Below are 15870 nucleotides of genomic sequence, written 5' to 3'. Positions count from 1 at the left end.
CCTTTTCTCCTCTCTCCTCTGCAGGTGAGCGGGATGTGTGGAACCACTCCTCAGCGGACCTCTCGCTCAGTGTCATCCCCCCCTCCACAGCTTCCTGCCTCCTCTGCAGCCCGCAACACGCAGCCCTCGTCCCAGGACTCTGATGAGACTTTGGCAGGCCTCCGCAGGTGAGAAAAACCAGGAGCCCTAATCCATCCTGAGACCCTTCCAGCTGATGAGGCAGCCCTCGCTCTCCAGAAACCCGGCAGAGGCAGTGCATGTCTCACAGATTAATATTGTCCCTGACACTGTGGACAGGCTGATTCCTGTTTCCTCGTGTCGTGACACTCAGTCTATCGCCTCCTGAGCGTTTTCAACACTCCTGATGCAATAACAGGCTTAAGTGAACAGTGTAATAATGCCCAGCCGGGCTGCTGGCCCTGGACGTACAGTGGACCAGTGGTGAGCCGTGACTTTTACACCTAGGCCCTCTGACCCACCCCCCCACCCCCCCCTTTCCCTCGAAAAAAAAGAAGAGTTATTACGTCACAGTGTATACTTGAGCGGAATATCAAAACAACGGCCTGGGGTGCAAAACGCATCAATGACAGCGACCCTCTACCACACAAAACAACACCATTTATATAAACACCTATCATGACAGGCTCCCACAGCCAAGTAACAATTGAAAATGAATTAAGTCGGCACGGCGGCCCACATTGAAAATGACTTAGGCCTACCTTTGATGATCAAATCACTTAAACACAAAGTCCATCCTCCTGTCCTTTTGGATGAAGCACTTGATGGCAGGTCATGCAGCTGATCCTTTGCCACTCCAGTTTATCATTGTAACTCAATCTTGAAAATGACTCGTTAATAATTTCGCAACGATGTCATCACTATCACTGAAGTGAGCCATCATGAACAAACTTATGCTAATCATAAATCTATCGATCATAAATCTATCGATTCGATTTATGATTAGAAAATAATAAAAGTAGGGTAGACATGTGGATATTATCCGGCTGAACAAAACGTGCATTTATCTAACAGGTTCGTTCCACGGACCTTATTTCCAGCTATTTTCCAAAATCCTCTGGAGAAATCCCATTGCTTTTCTGTCGAGGGAACCCGAGCGCAGCTTACTTCCGGGTTTTAGGACGCGTCACTGCACCTCTTTATACACATGCATAAACTTCACAGCGGGCGGAACTTGTCATAAAGTCCGCGAAAATAAAGCCCACCCATTTAGAGGGAAGATATGATTGGTCAATTGTACTGTCATTTGAGATTACTCTCTCAATAGCTGCCTTCACACCGCAGTACTTTTCCCACTTTAGTTCCGAAGTGTCGCGTTCACACCAAAAAGAGCCGGAACTAAAATGTGTTCATCAGAACCTTTTTACCCCCTTTTCCATCCCTGCTAGAGAGCAGGTACTTTCGTAGGAGAAAAAGGTTCCTATGTCTGATTGGCTGGGCGGAATGCAAACCACGGCCCGTAAAACTCCTAAAAAGTTTTGTGAAGCCGCCATTTTATTATCCTCGCATTAGCATTATTAGCACTAGCATTAGCCCAGCGCACAAACGCAGAGAGTTTAACTTATGGCAACACAAAAGAAAACATGGGAGCGGTGGAGTGATGAGGAGGTGTCAGCGTTCTTCCCCGTTCTTCCCCAACTCCAGGGACTTCCGGCCGGGGACTCCGGGTGGCAGTACCCCAGGGCACTAAGTACAGATCGCGTTCACACCGGAATAAGTTCCCTCAGGGAAGATTAAGCAAATGAGCCGCTGACATCACTTCGTCTTTTTCTGCTTTGGGTTTACTGGCAGGCCGCAAACAACTTCTCAGCGTATACTGCCACCCAAAGTCCCCAGCCGGAAGTCCCCGGAGTTAGGGACTGGCTTCAGTAGAAGCTGCTGAGACTCCCAGCAGCTTCTAGTGAAGCCTTCCGAGTAAATCGCCAGAACGCTGACACCTCCTTATCTCCTCCGCTCCCATGTTTTCTTTTGTGTTGCCATAAGTTAGTCTCTCTGCGTTTGTGCGCTGGGCGAATGTTAATGCTAATAATGCTAATGCCAGGATAATAATATGGCTGCTCTACAAAACATTTCAGAGTTTTACGGGGCGTGGTTTGCAATTCGCCCAGACAATCAGAACTGGGGCACTTTTTCCCCCAGGAGAGTACCACCTCTCAGCAGGCACTAAAAATGGGGGTAAAAGTTCCCGGCACTAAGTACTCTTTTTGGTGTGAACACGACATAAGGGGTACTAACGGAACTATATGGGAAAAGTACGGGGAAAAGTACTCCGGTGTGAACGTGCCTAATGAGTTACTATAGCGGGCCCTCTGTGAATGTAGAGAGGGACCAACAAGCTCTCCCGTCTTCACAGTAACTCGCAGAGACGGCATTTAACCCTTCACATTCCAACAGAAACTGAACAGGCAGAGTCGAAGGATTTATTTATTTGGAAATGTTATTTTAAATACAATTAAATATTTTGAATCTTTTTAATTATCAATTTTTTGAATGTTTTAAAATATTGGTTTTTAGAATATCTTAGGCCCTTACGGCTCGCCACTGCAGTGGACAGATTGTTATTATTAGTTTTATTTCACTCAGGGCAATTATTATAAAACAAAACATGTTCACTTAAATCAGGGAAAAGAAAGGCTTATTTTTCCTTCAACGGTCTGTCAGTCACAGGTGATTACAACCAATACTTTCAGTAACATGAAACCAAAAAACTAAAGCACAATCAAAAGTCAACAGAACAATCAGCGAAACAGGTTACCTGACCCCTTCATACTGTTTAATTATTCATTATTTTTACGTTTTATTAAACGTAAAGATGTTCATTCAGCCCTTATTTGGTCAAAATGTCCTCAGTTAAGGGCAACTACCGAAAATCACATCTGCTTTAGAGTACAAACTGATGCTTAAAGTTACATTTCTTTCTATGTTGCTCATCCTCTGAGTTGAAAACAAATCATTTTTTGTGTAATTTCTGGTAGCTTTCTGTTTTTTTCTTAATGAATAACTAAATAAGTCTCTACTTCAATTCACCCTTTTAGTTGTAACAGCCTTGACTCAATTAACAGTGTGTTTATGTGTACTCTGGATTTGCATTATGCAAAAGATCTCACAGCTTTTTTCTGTAGTGTACCGGTAAATAGGTTTTGAGTTACTCATATGTGTTGCCCAGCACTTCAACACAGTAAATATGGCAAAATCAGTGAACTACTAATTAATGTCAATTAGGAAAAGAGACACTTGTCTTCTTTTCCTTTAATTCTAAGCAGGGTCTCATTGACTTGCTTTCATTGTTATAAAGTTGAAATCTTTTATCTCTGCTTCCTCTTCTTCTCTTGTGCCTCCCACGTTCACTGTTAGCTACTTTTGATCTTTCTCCCTGCTGAAATGTGAAAGTCATATTCAGATTAACTGATATTGTATTCTTATATGTGAACATTTCCTTTTTCTTTCCCCACCTCAGGGAGTTCATATCCGAGTTGAAGGGCTTCAGCTCATTCTACAGCAGGCTGGGGGAGGCCCTGTGCAGCCGTGAGCCCCCGCCAGCGAACCACTCCCTCTGCTGGAACGGCCAGGAGATGACAGACAGGTAAATCAGTGTCTCAATTGCCTTTATCAACACAGGAGCCCTCTGGATACATCTATTTAAAAAGCACACCCTACATTCTGCTCAGGTTTATTGCCCTTTCTTGATGATCAGTTTTTCAAATAGTCTGATTTGTTGAATTCCCAACGCTCCAGCAGCATCTCGGAGAGTGTAGGTGATTTGAAGGGTAAGTTTGCTCAGGGCTGATGAGCTCCACATCCCACAAGGGGGCCCCCCGCTCTCCCACCGATTGTGAGTGTAAATCTTGACTTTGGCTCTATGGGATGTTATTAATGTCAGGCGTGCTGTCACCTTCTCCTCGCTTAGTTAATTGCCGTTCGATCGTTCTCTCCTCATTCATCCAGCATCTCCCGTGCACCCTGCAGAACCTCATTTGGTTTTGCGTAATATTTCACGTCACCCCTGTCCTTTTAGCTCCGCAAATCATCACCTCCTCCTTACTGTCAGCCAACGATTTCAATTCCACTTAGATAGTCCTAGATATCATCCTATTTTTCTCTTCTTTATAAATTATGTGTGGAATGTAATCAATGCAGAGGCACACAATTCAGACGAGAAGTGCTGCAGGTTAATGTTTTACCTCTTGTTCCCAAAGAGGACTGAGAATAAATGTTTCCCGAAACTGCTGAAATGGACTCAGGTGGAAAAAGAGTGTGAGAGGAGACGTCAGGTTGGCATTGGGGCAGAGCTATCCTGAGAGGATGATTACAAGCTGGACCAAACAGCGATAGGAAGGTGCAGGGAGGCAGGAAAGGAGACGAAATGACGGAGAGATTACAATGTCTCCAGGCGAGCAATTCTCCTTGTCACCTGCGAGGGCATATGCCTGCGAATTTTCCCGGTGTATATTTTCCCACTATAAGATTTGTTCTGGATCATCTTCCATTATCCTCCCCGATATTACCTTCTCCAGAGCCCAACGTGACGCTCCTTATCGTATTGTCTCGTGCAGATACATTTAGATTGGGTGGGTGGTTTGGGGGGGGGGGGGGAATAAGCGCTGCAGGGTTGGGGTACTGAATGTTTCTGATACTTGAGGAGTGATCTTTTGAGCTAAATGTGGCGCTTTTTATCTGTCGTGTTTACCATCCCACCTGGAGCCAAGATCAGAGCAGCAACACTTTTCACCACATCAAAGAGCGTCACGCTGATTACTGTGATAACAGATGTGACGCCGCAGAAACTCAAAACATCGAATTTCCATTCCTCTTTTGGATCTAATTACAGTGTAAACTAATGTGTGTGTGATAAGTGATACAAGATTAGATACTGTGTCAACTGTGAACAATCGATTAAGGGACTGTATGAAAATGAATAGTGGCTAGAGAAGGCCGTAAAACAAGAAAGGGTGCTTTAGTTTTTTGGGGACAGCAGGGGACGTTTGTTTTAACATTATAAATTGCTGTTTAGTTTTATCATTTCTTTGCAAAAATAGTTAAAAGTCATGTTAAACGGTATGACCAAATAGACAGTTTTCATGTTCAGTGGCACATAAAGGGGTCATATGCGAAGGACACGAGATCTGCCTCTCTGTCAGCGTTTCAATAATGTATTAATGTATTTTTCATGAACAATGCATATTGATCAACATCCCAAGTCAAATGCTAATGTCATCATGGGAACATGCTCACAATGACAATGCTAATATGCTAATTAGGCTCTAAAAAGCTAGGCAAATGCTTAAAACCTGCCTTCTTTCTAAAATCCAGCAGGAGGTGGCTTGAAAATAAGTGATGTTGAATGGAAGACTATGAGACATTGACCCCACTTTCGCCCTGGATGTATTGCTTAATTGTAAACATGAGTTTATTGTTTTAACTCTAGATTCAAATCTGCAATCTGTCTAATATCCAGCAGGAAATAACTCAACTGGTTTGCAAAAAGAAGTCAGATTGTATAGAAGACTATAGAGAAAATGAGCCTACTTCTCCCTTGGATTTATTACAGAGAACATTGTAAACTTGAGAATAATTGTTTTAACCCTAGTTTAAAGTGGACCTATCATGCTATATTTGAATAATATAGTGTAGGACCATACCTATATAAGGCATATTTATACTTTTTATTTTTGAAAATACCAAACAGATCATGCATTTTAGCCATTCCTCATTTCGCTCAATTTAACACTGTCTTTGCATGGGCTGATTCTGTGAGAACAGCACCATCTACAGGCCTGGCATATGTACGACAGCGTCTCCAGCGCTTTCCAACGGCAATGTCCGTATATCTCCACCAATCAGGAGGAGATATATATAGCTATATATATAGCTATATATATAACGCCACTTCTGTGACGTTATAGAAGTGTTCAAATCTGGATCATTCTGTATCAGATCCGTTGCAGCCCCTTTTTAAGAGATTTGGGTATGGAGGAAAATAGAGAGGGTCGTGTTTTCTGACACTTGGTGAGTTCCCTGGAACACCGGGGACACATATTCATGTATAAAAGACGTACAAAAGTGCATTTTGCATGATAGGTTACCTTTAAAGCATTCTTCAATACGGCATGATGTTCATTTTGTAAATTGTAGCCCTTATTAAGAAGATGGTTAAAAGGCGATAAAGCAGGGTTGGCTTTAGGCGGGGCCACCTTGTGATTGACAGGGTTTGTCTTAGTTGGTTGTTTTCTGTGTTAAGTCATTCACATGTTACCCTTCCACAGTGTTTTCAGTTCATGAAAATGAATTGGTACATTTTGATAGCTTAGTAATGTTTTGTTCAGCGTTTTGGTTGCCGGCCACACTCTTGGCCTCAAAACCAGTGGGTGGAGCCACAGTGACCACATTAGGTTCTTATTCATATTATGCCGATGTAAACCAGATGTAATGGGACAGATGTAAGGGGACTTCAGACTTCAGTCAAAGATGTGACTGATGGAAATGTCATTAGTTTTGAAGGTATTTGGTCAAACCAAAACAAAAGTATTGGACAAAACATAACTTTGAACTGATGGTGGTGTCAGAGAAAAAGTCAGGGGATCACAGAAGAAAGAAAAATACATAGGGACCTTGGATATCTGTACCAATCTGTAGCAATCCATCAATAGTTTAAATATTTAGGGCTAGACCAAAGTTCTGCAGAGACAGATATACACCGACATTGCTGTCCTTAGGTCCCTGCCACAAAAGGATAAGAGCAATTTCACTTATCTACACTGGTGGTAGACATTTGAAATCTCGGTAGGGTAAAGTAAACACTATCATCCCTGAGGGGTAATTTGTAGCTCAGCCAGCAGTGATACAACTATCACACAAAAGCACACAGATTAAGATAATAAGATTTTATTTGAGGTATACTACTAACCATTTGTACCAATTTTACACTGTCATGTTATTTGCATGTTATTGTAAGGGTATTGTAGTTTGTGGTTTAAAAAAGAAAACATTAATACTCCTGGAGAGTTCTTCTTTTTCTTTTTTTAAAGCAGAAGATAACATTTATCCCTCCCTCACTAGCCTAATATCTTTCATACAGTCGCTATATTTATGATATCATTTAAATTAGATCTTAATCAGGATGACATTCAGCCTGAAGAAAAACAGTGTATTAACAACCATGCTGTTCACACCCTGCAAACATCTGACCGTGTGTGTCTCTCTGAGAGACTGGAGGTGTGATAAGGTGGTGTGAAAAGCGTCTGTCTTATTATAATGTTCGCCCAACACCTGTCGGGATCTCATTCAGACTGGACCTAACTGCATGGTAATTGGTGTTAGATTAGATTAGGTTATCCCAGCAGCTAACTGATAAGATAGCAGCAAACATAACACAGAAAGGATCAGATAACAAACTGACAATCGAGATGGTGAAAAGAGTTTAATGTTGATACACACTAAATCATGTCTCGGTCAAATTATCCATCCATGGAGTGAAACTCTAAGCTGCCTTGGGTGCTTATCTCCTCTCAAAATCTCCCTCCCATAATCCTCCTCTCTAGACCCATATTTCTTCTTTTTCCTCTCCTAATGCATCACACTCCCCTCTCTATTATTAATGTGATGATTAGCGGCTGAGAAGGGGTGAGATCATTGTTAATAAGAAGAATAAATAACTGGGGAAATGTAATTTGAGTTTAATGAAAAGTCTGGCTTTGGGTAGTGCCAAAGACTGATGAGCGGAGATGGCAGGTGAAAGGTGTGTGTGTGTGTGTGTGTGTGTGTGTGTGTGTGTGTGTGTGTGTGTGTGTGTGTGTGTGTGTGTGTGTGTGTGTGTGTGTGTGTGTGTGTGTGTGTGTGTGTGTGTGTGTGTGTGTGTGTGTGTGTGTGTGTGTGTGTGTGTGTGTGTGTGTGTGTGTGTGTGTGTGTGTGTGTGTGTGTGTGTGTGTGTGTGTGTGTGTGTGTGGGCCCGGGGCGACAGCATAGAGATGAGTATGACCTCATGCTTTGCACACACACTCACACGCTATCTCACTCCTTTTCTTTCTTACAAAAAATCATTTTCCCCAAGTTATTGCAGCAATATACCGGATGGCATTTATGCTGACATCTGACCTCCCCAGCACTCATATCACTGTGGCGCCCTGGGGGAGGATGTGTGTTCGATTTTGGCTCATCTAAACGATTGTTTCATGTGAGGTGGGAAGGGGTTAATTCCTGGTACTGCCAAGAGGGAAGAAACACCTGCAGGAAAGTTTAGGTCTCCCCAGCTCCTCCTCCTCCTCCTCCTCCTTGATAACACATACACAGGTGTCAACAGAGCCGTGTTTCCTCAGTTACACACAGGGACATGTAAGCACCTGCCCAGAGGCTGCATGAACCTAAATATACCCTCACTGTTGAAACAGGACACAAAGTACATCTCTGCTAATGTCCTCTCATTAACAGCAGATATGATTAAAAGCCTCTAATAGCCCAGTTTAATGTGCAGAGATTCAGCCAGACTTTGTAAAATGGTCCTTTGAGGATTCTTTTTTTAACCCTCATAGCAAAAGTTGTAAAACATTTTATATCAACATTAACAGCCTCTCTTTAAAATCCGATGCTGAAACATTTTGGACCAAAATATTTTCCTTCAAAGAAGTCTCCACCGCTTTTATTAAAAAATATAAAAAGACACTGAAACATTTGAGATATTATCCCTTGTTTAACTTTATAGACGTAATGTCTTCGGCTAGGAAAAAGTGACTCCTCCAGATTGGGTTCAGTTACAAATGAACTTTCCAGCTCTGCTCCACTAAACCAAAAATAAAGGGAGAAGAGCTGTCATTCATCCTATCAACACTAGGTGGTGACAAGCGCCTGGTTTGGAGTGATTGAGCAGACGGTCATTATGTGTTTCTCTCATCATGCTTCCTAGGGTTTTTTTAAATCACTGAAACTACTTTAAACAATCAGAAACATAACCCCTAAATCCCTTTTCCTTTTTTCTGTCCTGTCAGGTTTTCTGGGCCTGGCTTGAAGAGGTCGCACCCCAGCTCTGAGTCCAAAAGCAACAAACCCCCTGAGCCAATCATCAGCCAGATCATAGACAAACTCAAACACATCAACCAGGTGAGCTGTGTCCAGTTGTCTCTTCTACACCTTTTTTCATTTATAATTCCTGAGAGTTTTTGTCTTTAACTGTCTCTATTTTATGGTACGTTTTCACACTTAAGTGAGTTTCTTTGTGCCCTCTTCCCTGTGGGGGGTGTAGGGTCATTAGTTCTACGATTTATTTCCACGCTGTACGAACGTGAAAATGTGAAAAGAAGATGCTTTCATGCAACCTTTCTCTTATATTAAAAAAAACTCCACTGAGAATCTGTACCCTTCTACAACACCTGGTTCTTTTAACCCCCCCCCCCCCCTAAACATTTTGGGGATTTGAAATGTCTGAATAGAAGTCATTTTGTGTCCCATCTGCACTGCTTTACAAAATGATTCCACAAAAATCCTACCAACTTGGCAACCGGACAAGGACAAGTCTTCTGAAGGTGATGGGGGTTGTTTTGACGGACAGAGTAACACAGTAAGCCCCAGCTGTCATCAAGGCCAAAGCCCCCTTTTTGTCCTGTTGCCATGGAAACCACCTTTTGGAGTGGGCTGGCGGAGCTGCCGGGATGCAGGCTTCACTCAGACTCTGTAGGTAGATGTATCAGCCCACAGATCTGTCTGTACTTCCTGCTTCTTCGTGGTTGCACTTGTAGCTGTCAACACGTCAGCTGCTGACCCGCTTCTACCCCCCCCCCCCCAACACAGGCAATCTTTCCAACTGTATAGCGTGTGTGCGTTTTTGTCTGCATGTATGTGTTTGAGCTTCTGAGTGCTGCGGGCCTGTCACAGCGGATTACAATCCCTCTCTCCTGTTTAAACAACCTGGGAGATCCAAGGAGCAATGGGGGACTTTCATGCGCTCCCCATCTGACAACCAGAGACCCTCAAGAAAAATACAGAGGGTTGTGGTTTGGGACGCTGTCATTTTCCCAATTACTTATGCTGTATTACCTCATGCACACACGTGAGAGGCGATACTTGAACAAGAGTGTCGTTTTTTCTCATTACCCACACAATTCATACTATGAGATGTCTGTAGCTTTCTCGTGGATGCATGCTTATGATCTTGAACCTTGAGGTTGATACCGGGAAATGTCCTGAACAAGGGCTGCATTATATTACTGTTTTTGTATAGGTCTTAGGATCCTTTTGTTTAGGTAAATCATACCAATTGTGTCTTAATTTCTTTATGACATCACTGACAAGTAATCTTTTATTAGAGCCACATTGCTAAAATGAAGTTCCTAAAGGCAAGAAACAAAAGCGGTCAGATAATCCGATATGTTATAAACAAGCATGCCAGATTGTTTTCAAACCATATATTTCCTCCCAACAACAGTAATAATTGACTGCTGACGTTTGTTTTGTGTTACCAATTAATTTAGCTAGCCTGTCCATTTTCCTTAAATCAATATAATTGTGTGCGTGTCCTTTGCCCTCCTGACTCTAACCTTCCCATGCCTCAGCCGTTAACTTGTTGAGTATAATGTTTTGAATACCAATAGGCATGTTGGCCAAAAACTACGCAAACAAAACCCAATGTAGATGTGTGTGTTTATTTGTAATACACTGGAATCACACGCTAATCTTAAAAACACAGGACATGTACAAATACGCACTCTAATGAAATAAGCCTTTCAAAACTTCCTGCTCTGACAGGGACAAACATTTGTACCCGTGTGATTCCGAGCAGAGCCTCTGCACTGCAGACTGTTTACCTTGGGGATCAGGTTCCTGATGGGCTTTTGATGAGATTCTGCAAGAAAATGCAGTTTGGGGAAATGACCAGGCTTATTGTGTTACAGATATTCGGACTATCCCTTAGAAACATGCACCCTCTCTGGGCATGTGTGTGTTCAGATGCTCTCAGTAACCTAACACTCGCCTCTGATTGGCTCCCAGGTCCCACTGATGACATGGTGTACATGTGGACATTCATGTGGGTTTGATTCTGTTTACATGATATTTATGCAGATCGACTATTCACATGGGAGCTTTTAATCCCCTATCTGATGACCGTACAACGGAGTCAAGCACATTTCTGCTTAAACTCCAACTTCCCGTTAGATCTCCACATCAATGGGCTGGATCAATCTGACTGCGCTTGATTGCATATTTCTTTTGCAGTAAAACTGTTTTTGGACTCACAGGCATTTGCAAATCCGATTTACACAAATACTTCAAGTACTTCAAATCATCACTATGCGAGGGATACACAAAATAACAGGAACGCCTTGCTACATGATGCAAAATAATACAATAGTCTTGCAATAAAATTCCCCTTGTCAATTTTGCAATATTATGAATGTTCTCTTGTGCCTGAGAAAGCTCACTCAACTCTGTGGTCACTTTTGAGGTTTTTTATTTAGGGTGTTTATGTATCAATTTCCATTGTATTGTAAGCTTTTCCTGTTATTTTTCCCATCATTTGGATATTGAAATGTTCAAAGGTGGAAAAAATGTGTTGTTCCCTGCTAAAGTAAGCATGACACACCAGTGTACAGACAGTGAGGCTATACTTAGTCACAGTGGTGCTCTGAGCTAAATGCTAACATTCTGATGTAAAGCAAATTATAATGTATGGTTTTAGTGTAAGCATGCAAACATTTTATAATATTACTAAACTCAAAGTACAGCTGATGGTCATGAACAAAAGAATACTGGACTATAACTTTAAATGTTGAGCTATTGATAGAAATGTTAATAGAAGTTATTAGAATCTATTCACAAGAAGACCATGAATGCACATAATCTGTATTTCTTTACAACATTCTGAGTCGTTCCAAATAGATGGTATTGAGATATTTGACTAGATCAGTAAATATTTGAACCGGCTGGCTGGTGACACTACTAGAGGCTCCCATATTTTACACTTAATAAGTCTAATGTGAAAGAACAACACACAATACATGTTTTTATTCAATGAAAAAGATATGAAATGTTATTTGACCAAGTTTTACATGTACTTAACATGTTTCCAAACAGATTACCAATCGAACAATGCAACTGACATCAATTTGCCGGAAGAAAAAGACTGAATTTAAACATCAAACAAATAATACAAATAAGTATAAATGTATAGAGCTAAATATATAGAAATCAATTGAGAAGGAGAAATTAAGAAATAAAATAAGTGAAGTGCATTACTATTAGTGGGCACATAATCCAAATAAAACACAGATTGTAATATTGATACAAAAACTAAAATGTAATTTGTTATAAAAGATCGGGTGAACTATGAACACTTTTAAATAAAACATTTTATTGAAAGAACATTAATATAATACTTATTGAAGTATAAAGCCTTTTTAACCAATATACATATTTGATATCATGATCATTTAAATTAAATGAATTAATCTGAAAACTCATTAACCTCCAGCAGAGTGGCACAGAAAAATCCCTGCACTTCAATAAATCTTGGAATTAGCAAGTCATTCATTTATCCTCAGGCAACCACGAATCTCTTGCCCAAATTTCATAGCAATCCATTTAACCATGGTTAAGGAATCAAATAGGTCAAACCAACCGACTGACATAAAGATCCACGACGATATAGAGTGACAAAAAACACATCTGCCAGCAGTGAATGCATGATTTCAGAGTCAGACAACTTTATAATCCTGCTTTGTTTCACAAGGCTTGCTGCTCTGTTGTAAACAACCTCTGAAGGCACTGGAGAAAGTGATGTTGTTTAGTTAAAAGCACTTTTACAAGGTCTCCGCCTCCCCGCCAGTTGAAAGACCACCAGCTCTGGATGTTGCTGTTTTAAAAGCAAATGGACTAATTAACCATCTCATACGAGCGACTCACAGATGATTACTTTCATCCGCCCTGTATATGCGGAGTGTATGAGCACAACAATGAGATAGTGTGTGTGTAATGTTCCTGGAAGTCAACCAGGAGACTGCCATGCTGATTTAAAGTGCAGTATTTCAGTCTCGTGATGTCGTCTGAGTGTTTGAGTTCGGTGTACAGTATGTTCAGCTGCAGACTGAAGAATGTGTGCATTATTGTCCTTTTATATATTCAGCTCCACATTCAGGACATGGGTCACTCAGATTCTGTTCTTTACAAGTCCTCTACGACTCTTTTATCCTGCGCACGTTTTTCATTTGAATGAGCTCTTGGCTCAAGCAGTGAGCACAATCAATGGTTCTTCCAGCTTGTTCTGACCCACTTTTCTAAACGCGGATCAGTCTCAGCCTAGAGACTATGTCATAAAATATAGGGGCCACTTTCCCTAACAGTGAGGGGAACATGGGACCCCTCCAAAGAATCCACTTCCTTCCAACTTTAATCCCCCTGATGTTTCATTCCTGCACTCCTAAGTGCTCCGTGACGATGGCCCTGTGAAATGCAAGTATGCAGCGGAAATGTGTCATTTCTCACGTTGTCAGTGTTGATCGGAGAATCTGCAGAAACAGAGACAGTCTGGCATGGAGAACCCTTGCCTTTGTGCCTCTGTGAGGTTAAACTAAACACTGAAAAGAAAAATATATGTCGGAGCCGGTCGCCTGAGCTTTATAAAAAAAGGCTTTCTCACGCCTATGGCAGCTGATGTCATAACTGAAACATGGCCAAGTTTAAAGTGAACTGTGCACTGTAAATGGATGAAGAGAAATTACTTTCTCCGTCGGTTATTGCTCCTCGACTTGGAATCTTTAAACAGCGCTGGACTGCAAGGAGCCGGGGACTTTTCTGTGACTGCTTACACTGTGTAGCACATTCCTGTGTGAGGTCCTGTCTGCACCCTGTGCCCTGTATATACATTATGCTAAACAGAGATCCTCAGTATCTAGTTACATCAAATAAACATAATTGTTACCTAGAAAAATATCTAATTAAGTTGCTCTTACTAGTCAAAATATTGGTTTCTAATCAAATAAATCTTAATTCAAGTTATATGAAATAACTTTAAGAGAAAGCCTGAAACGCCTCCTTTGGACTATTTTGTTTATTTCCGGAACATGGTGAAATCCCTACGAAAGTCTTGCCTTTCTATTGGCTATCACTCCAACACATTGTACGTGATAGGCTAAGATGTGGGACATCCTCCTCTAATACGGCCCTTTTATGCTTTATGGACTTTATTGCTTTTTGGCCAAGTTTATAATGATTTCAAGAAAAGTACCTAAATGTACAGGGTACCTTGTAACCTATTACATTTTAAAAGTGACATTGCCGTTAAAGCTTTACGAGCTTTTACCAGCTGTGACGTAAAGTCTACGATGTTTCTGTGATGGCAGCTCTCACTGTTTTCTTAATGAGAGCATCACTTTAAATGGTACGTTCTGTAAAGCTCTGACCGAGTGAGTTCATTTCTCAGACACATTTGGAGGCGGCACTCCTAAATTAGAACATATTATTTTGATGATGTGTTCTTGTTCTGAGGAGATGAGTTTGTTTTTCTGAACATCTGTTTAACTTCCCAGAGTATCGGGTTTCTCCTCAAAACGACTAATCTCACAGGAGACGGTTGAGCTAGTGGCAAAATAGAGCAATTATGTGATTGCTCTTTGATTACAGAGCGTTTCCCACTCATTTGTCAGATGAGTTTGCCGTTTGGAGGGTCAGACCTCCTGGGATTATTCTGACAGCCTTTTCTTGGCCACATGACACTCTTTGGAGATATACATTTGGAAAACCACGCAAATGAAGACATTTTTGTTGAAGATTTGTATTAATCCCTCGCGGCAAAACACAATTATTTAATGTTTCACTGATACAATTGATCTGTCATTTAAAGAATCACAATCATCTTCCGCTTTGGTGCCAAAGCATTTATTTTTGCTCCTTTTTCCCATGTTTTAGCCTTTCCTTCCATCGGTCTTTATCTCTCCTTGTTCCTCTGCCTTTCTTTCCATCTCCCCAGCTGTGCTGAGTTGTGTGTGACAGACTCCAGCCCTGTCGCCCTCCCCTCCTCCCCCCTCCTCTCCTAAACCCCCTAGATCCCCCTCTCCTCTCCCTCCAGCTTCCCAGTCTAATTGAAGCCAGAACCTGGGAAAATCCTGCAGGTAGGACAGGAATCCAGGGTGGAAAATAAACCAGATCCCGAGCGCCACAAATTCCATCACGCAGTCTCACTTCCTCCGAGGCAGCAGAGCCTGGGCAGCGTGTGCTCGACACCTCGTGCATGCCCGTACAGAACACACTCTTTAATATATAACTCACACACACACTTAGGCTGGGACAGTTTTTACTGTGCAGCCGTTAATCTTATACACACGTAGTTAGGAATATGACTGGATCAGATACATTTCCAGCTCATATGCAGTGGTGACACATACAAGTGGCTATGAAGCAAAACACTTCAAATAGGCTTTGAAATGTATGATTAAACGCTGCTTAGAGCGTATTGTAATTACAGCAGATATAAAATGTTAGCCTCATCATGATGGTGGCCTTTTTTCCTACAGGGTGTGCTTACTATCAGCCTAATAGACACCATGGGTATCAGACCAGGCCTGCTGTTTTGTAAACGTAGACTCGCTAACCTGGCCATTATGTTTGCTCCAGTCAAAGAGTCTGACTTCTGTTTGATGTTATTTACTGAGGGTTTTTGAAACGTTTTTTAATATATCCCCTCAGGGCCTTCGTCCTCTCGCCTTCCTAGTTTTTATGTGCGTGCAGTACGACTGCCCTGGAAGCATAGGAGGAAGGAGAGCTGTTATGCCGCTATATTTTTGTGCGGGGATAAGCCATGAGGGTTCTTTAAATGAAGTGTGACACCTGGTGTAAACCTCGGAGGGGCTGCGGGGCGTTTGTGTGCGTCTCCCT

The 15870-nt window shown here is 41.7% G+C and overlaps 1 protein-coding gene across 3 annotated transcripts in view; it reads left to right on the top strand.

Annotated features, from left to right (window-relative positions):
- gpc3 (glypican 3) overlaps positions 1-15870 on the top strand; it is a 172764-nt gene that overhangs the window by 117660 nt on the left and 39234 nt on the right. For all 3 annotated transcript variants that reach the window (XM_079670943.1, XM_079670944.1, XM_079670945.1), the window contains exons 4-6: positions 25-167; positions 3476-3601; positions 8997-9108. In XM_079670943.1, coding sequence (XP_079527069.1) covers positions 25-167; positions 3476-3601; positions 8997-9108 — 381 coding nt within the window. The remainder of the gene's footprint in view (positions 1-24; positions 168-3475; positions 3602-8996; positions 9109-15870) is intronic.

The sequence above is a fragment of the Notothenia rossii genome, assembly GCF_949606895.1.
Source record: "Notothenia rossii genome assembly, chromosome: 3".
In the NCBI taxonomy this organism is placed as follows: domain Eukaryota; kingdom Metazoa; phylum Chordata; class Actinopteri; order Perciformes; family Nototheniidae; genus Notothenia; species Notothenia rossii.
The sequence above is the reverse complement of the archived record's forward strand: the minus strand, read 5'-3'. Positions and strand labels throughout refer to the sequence as shown.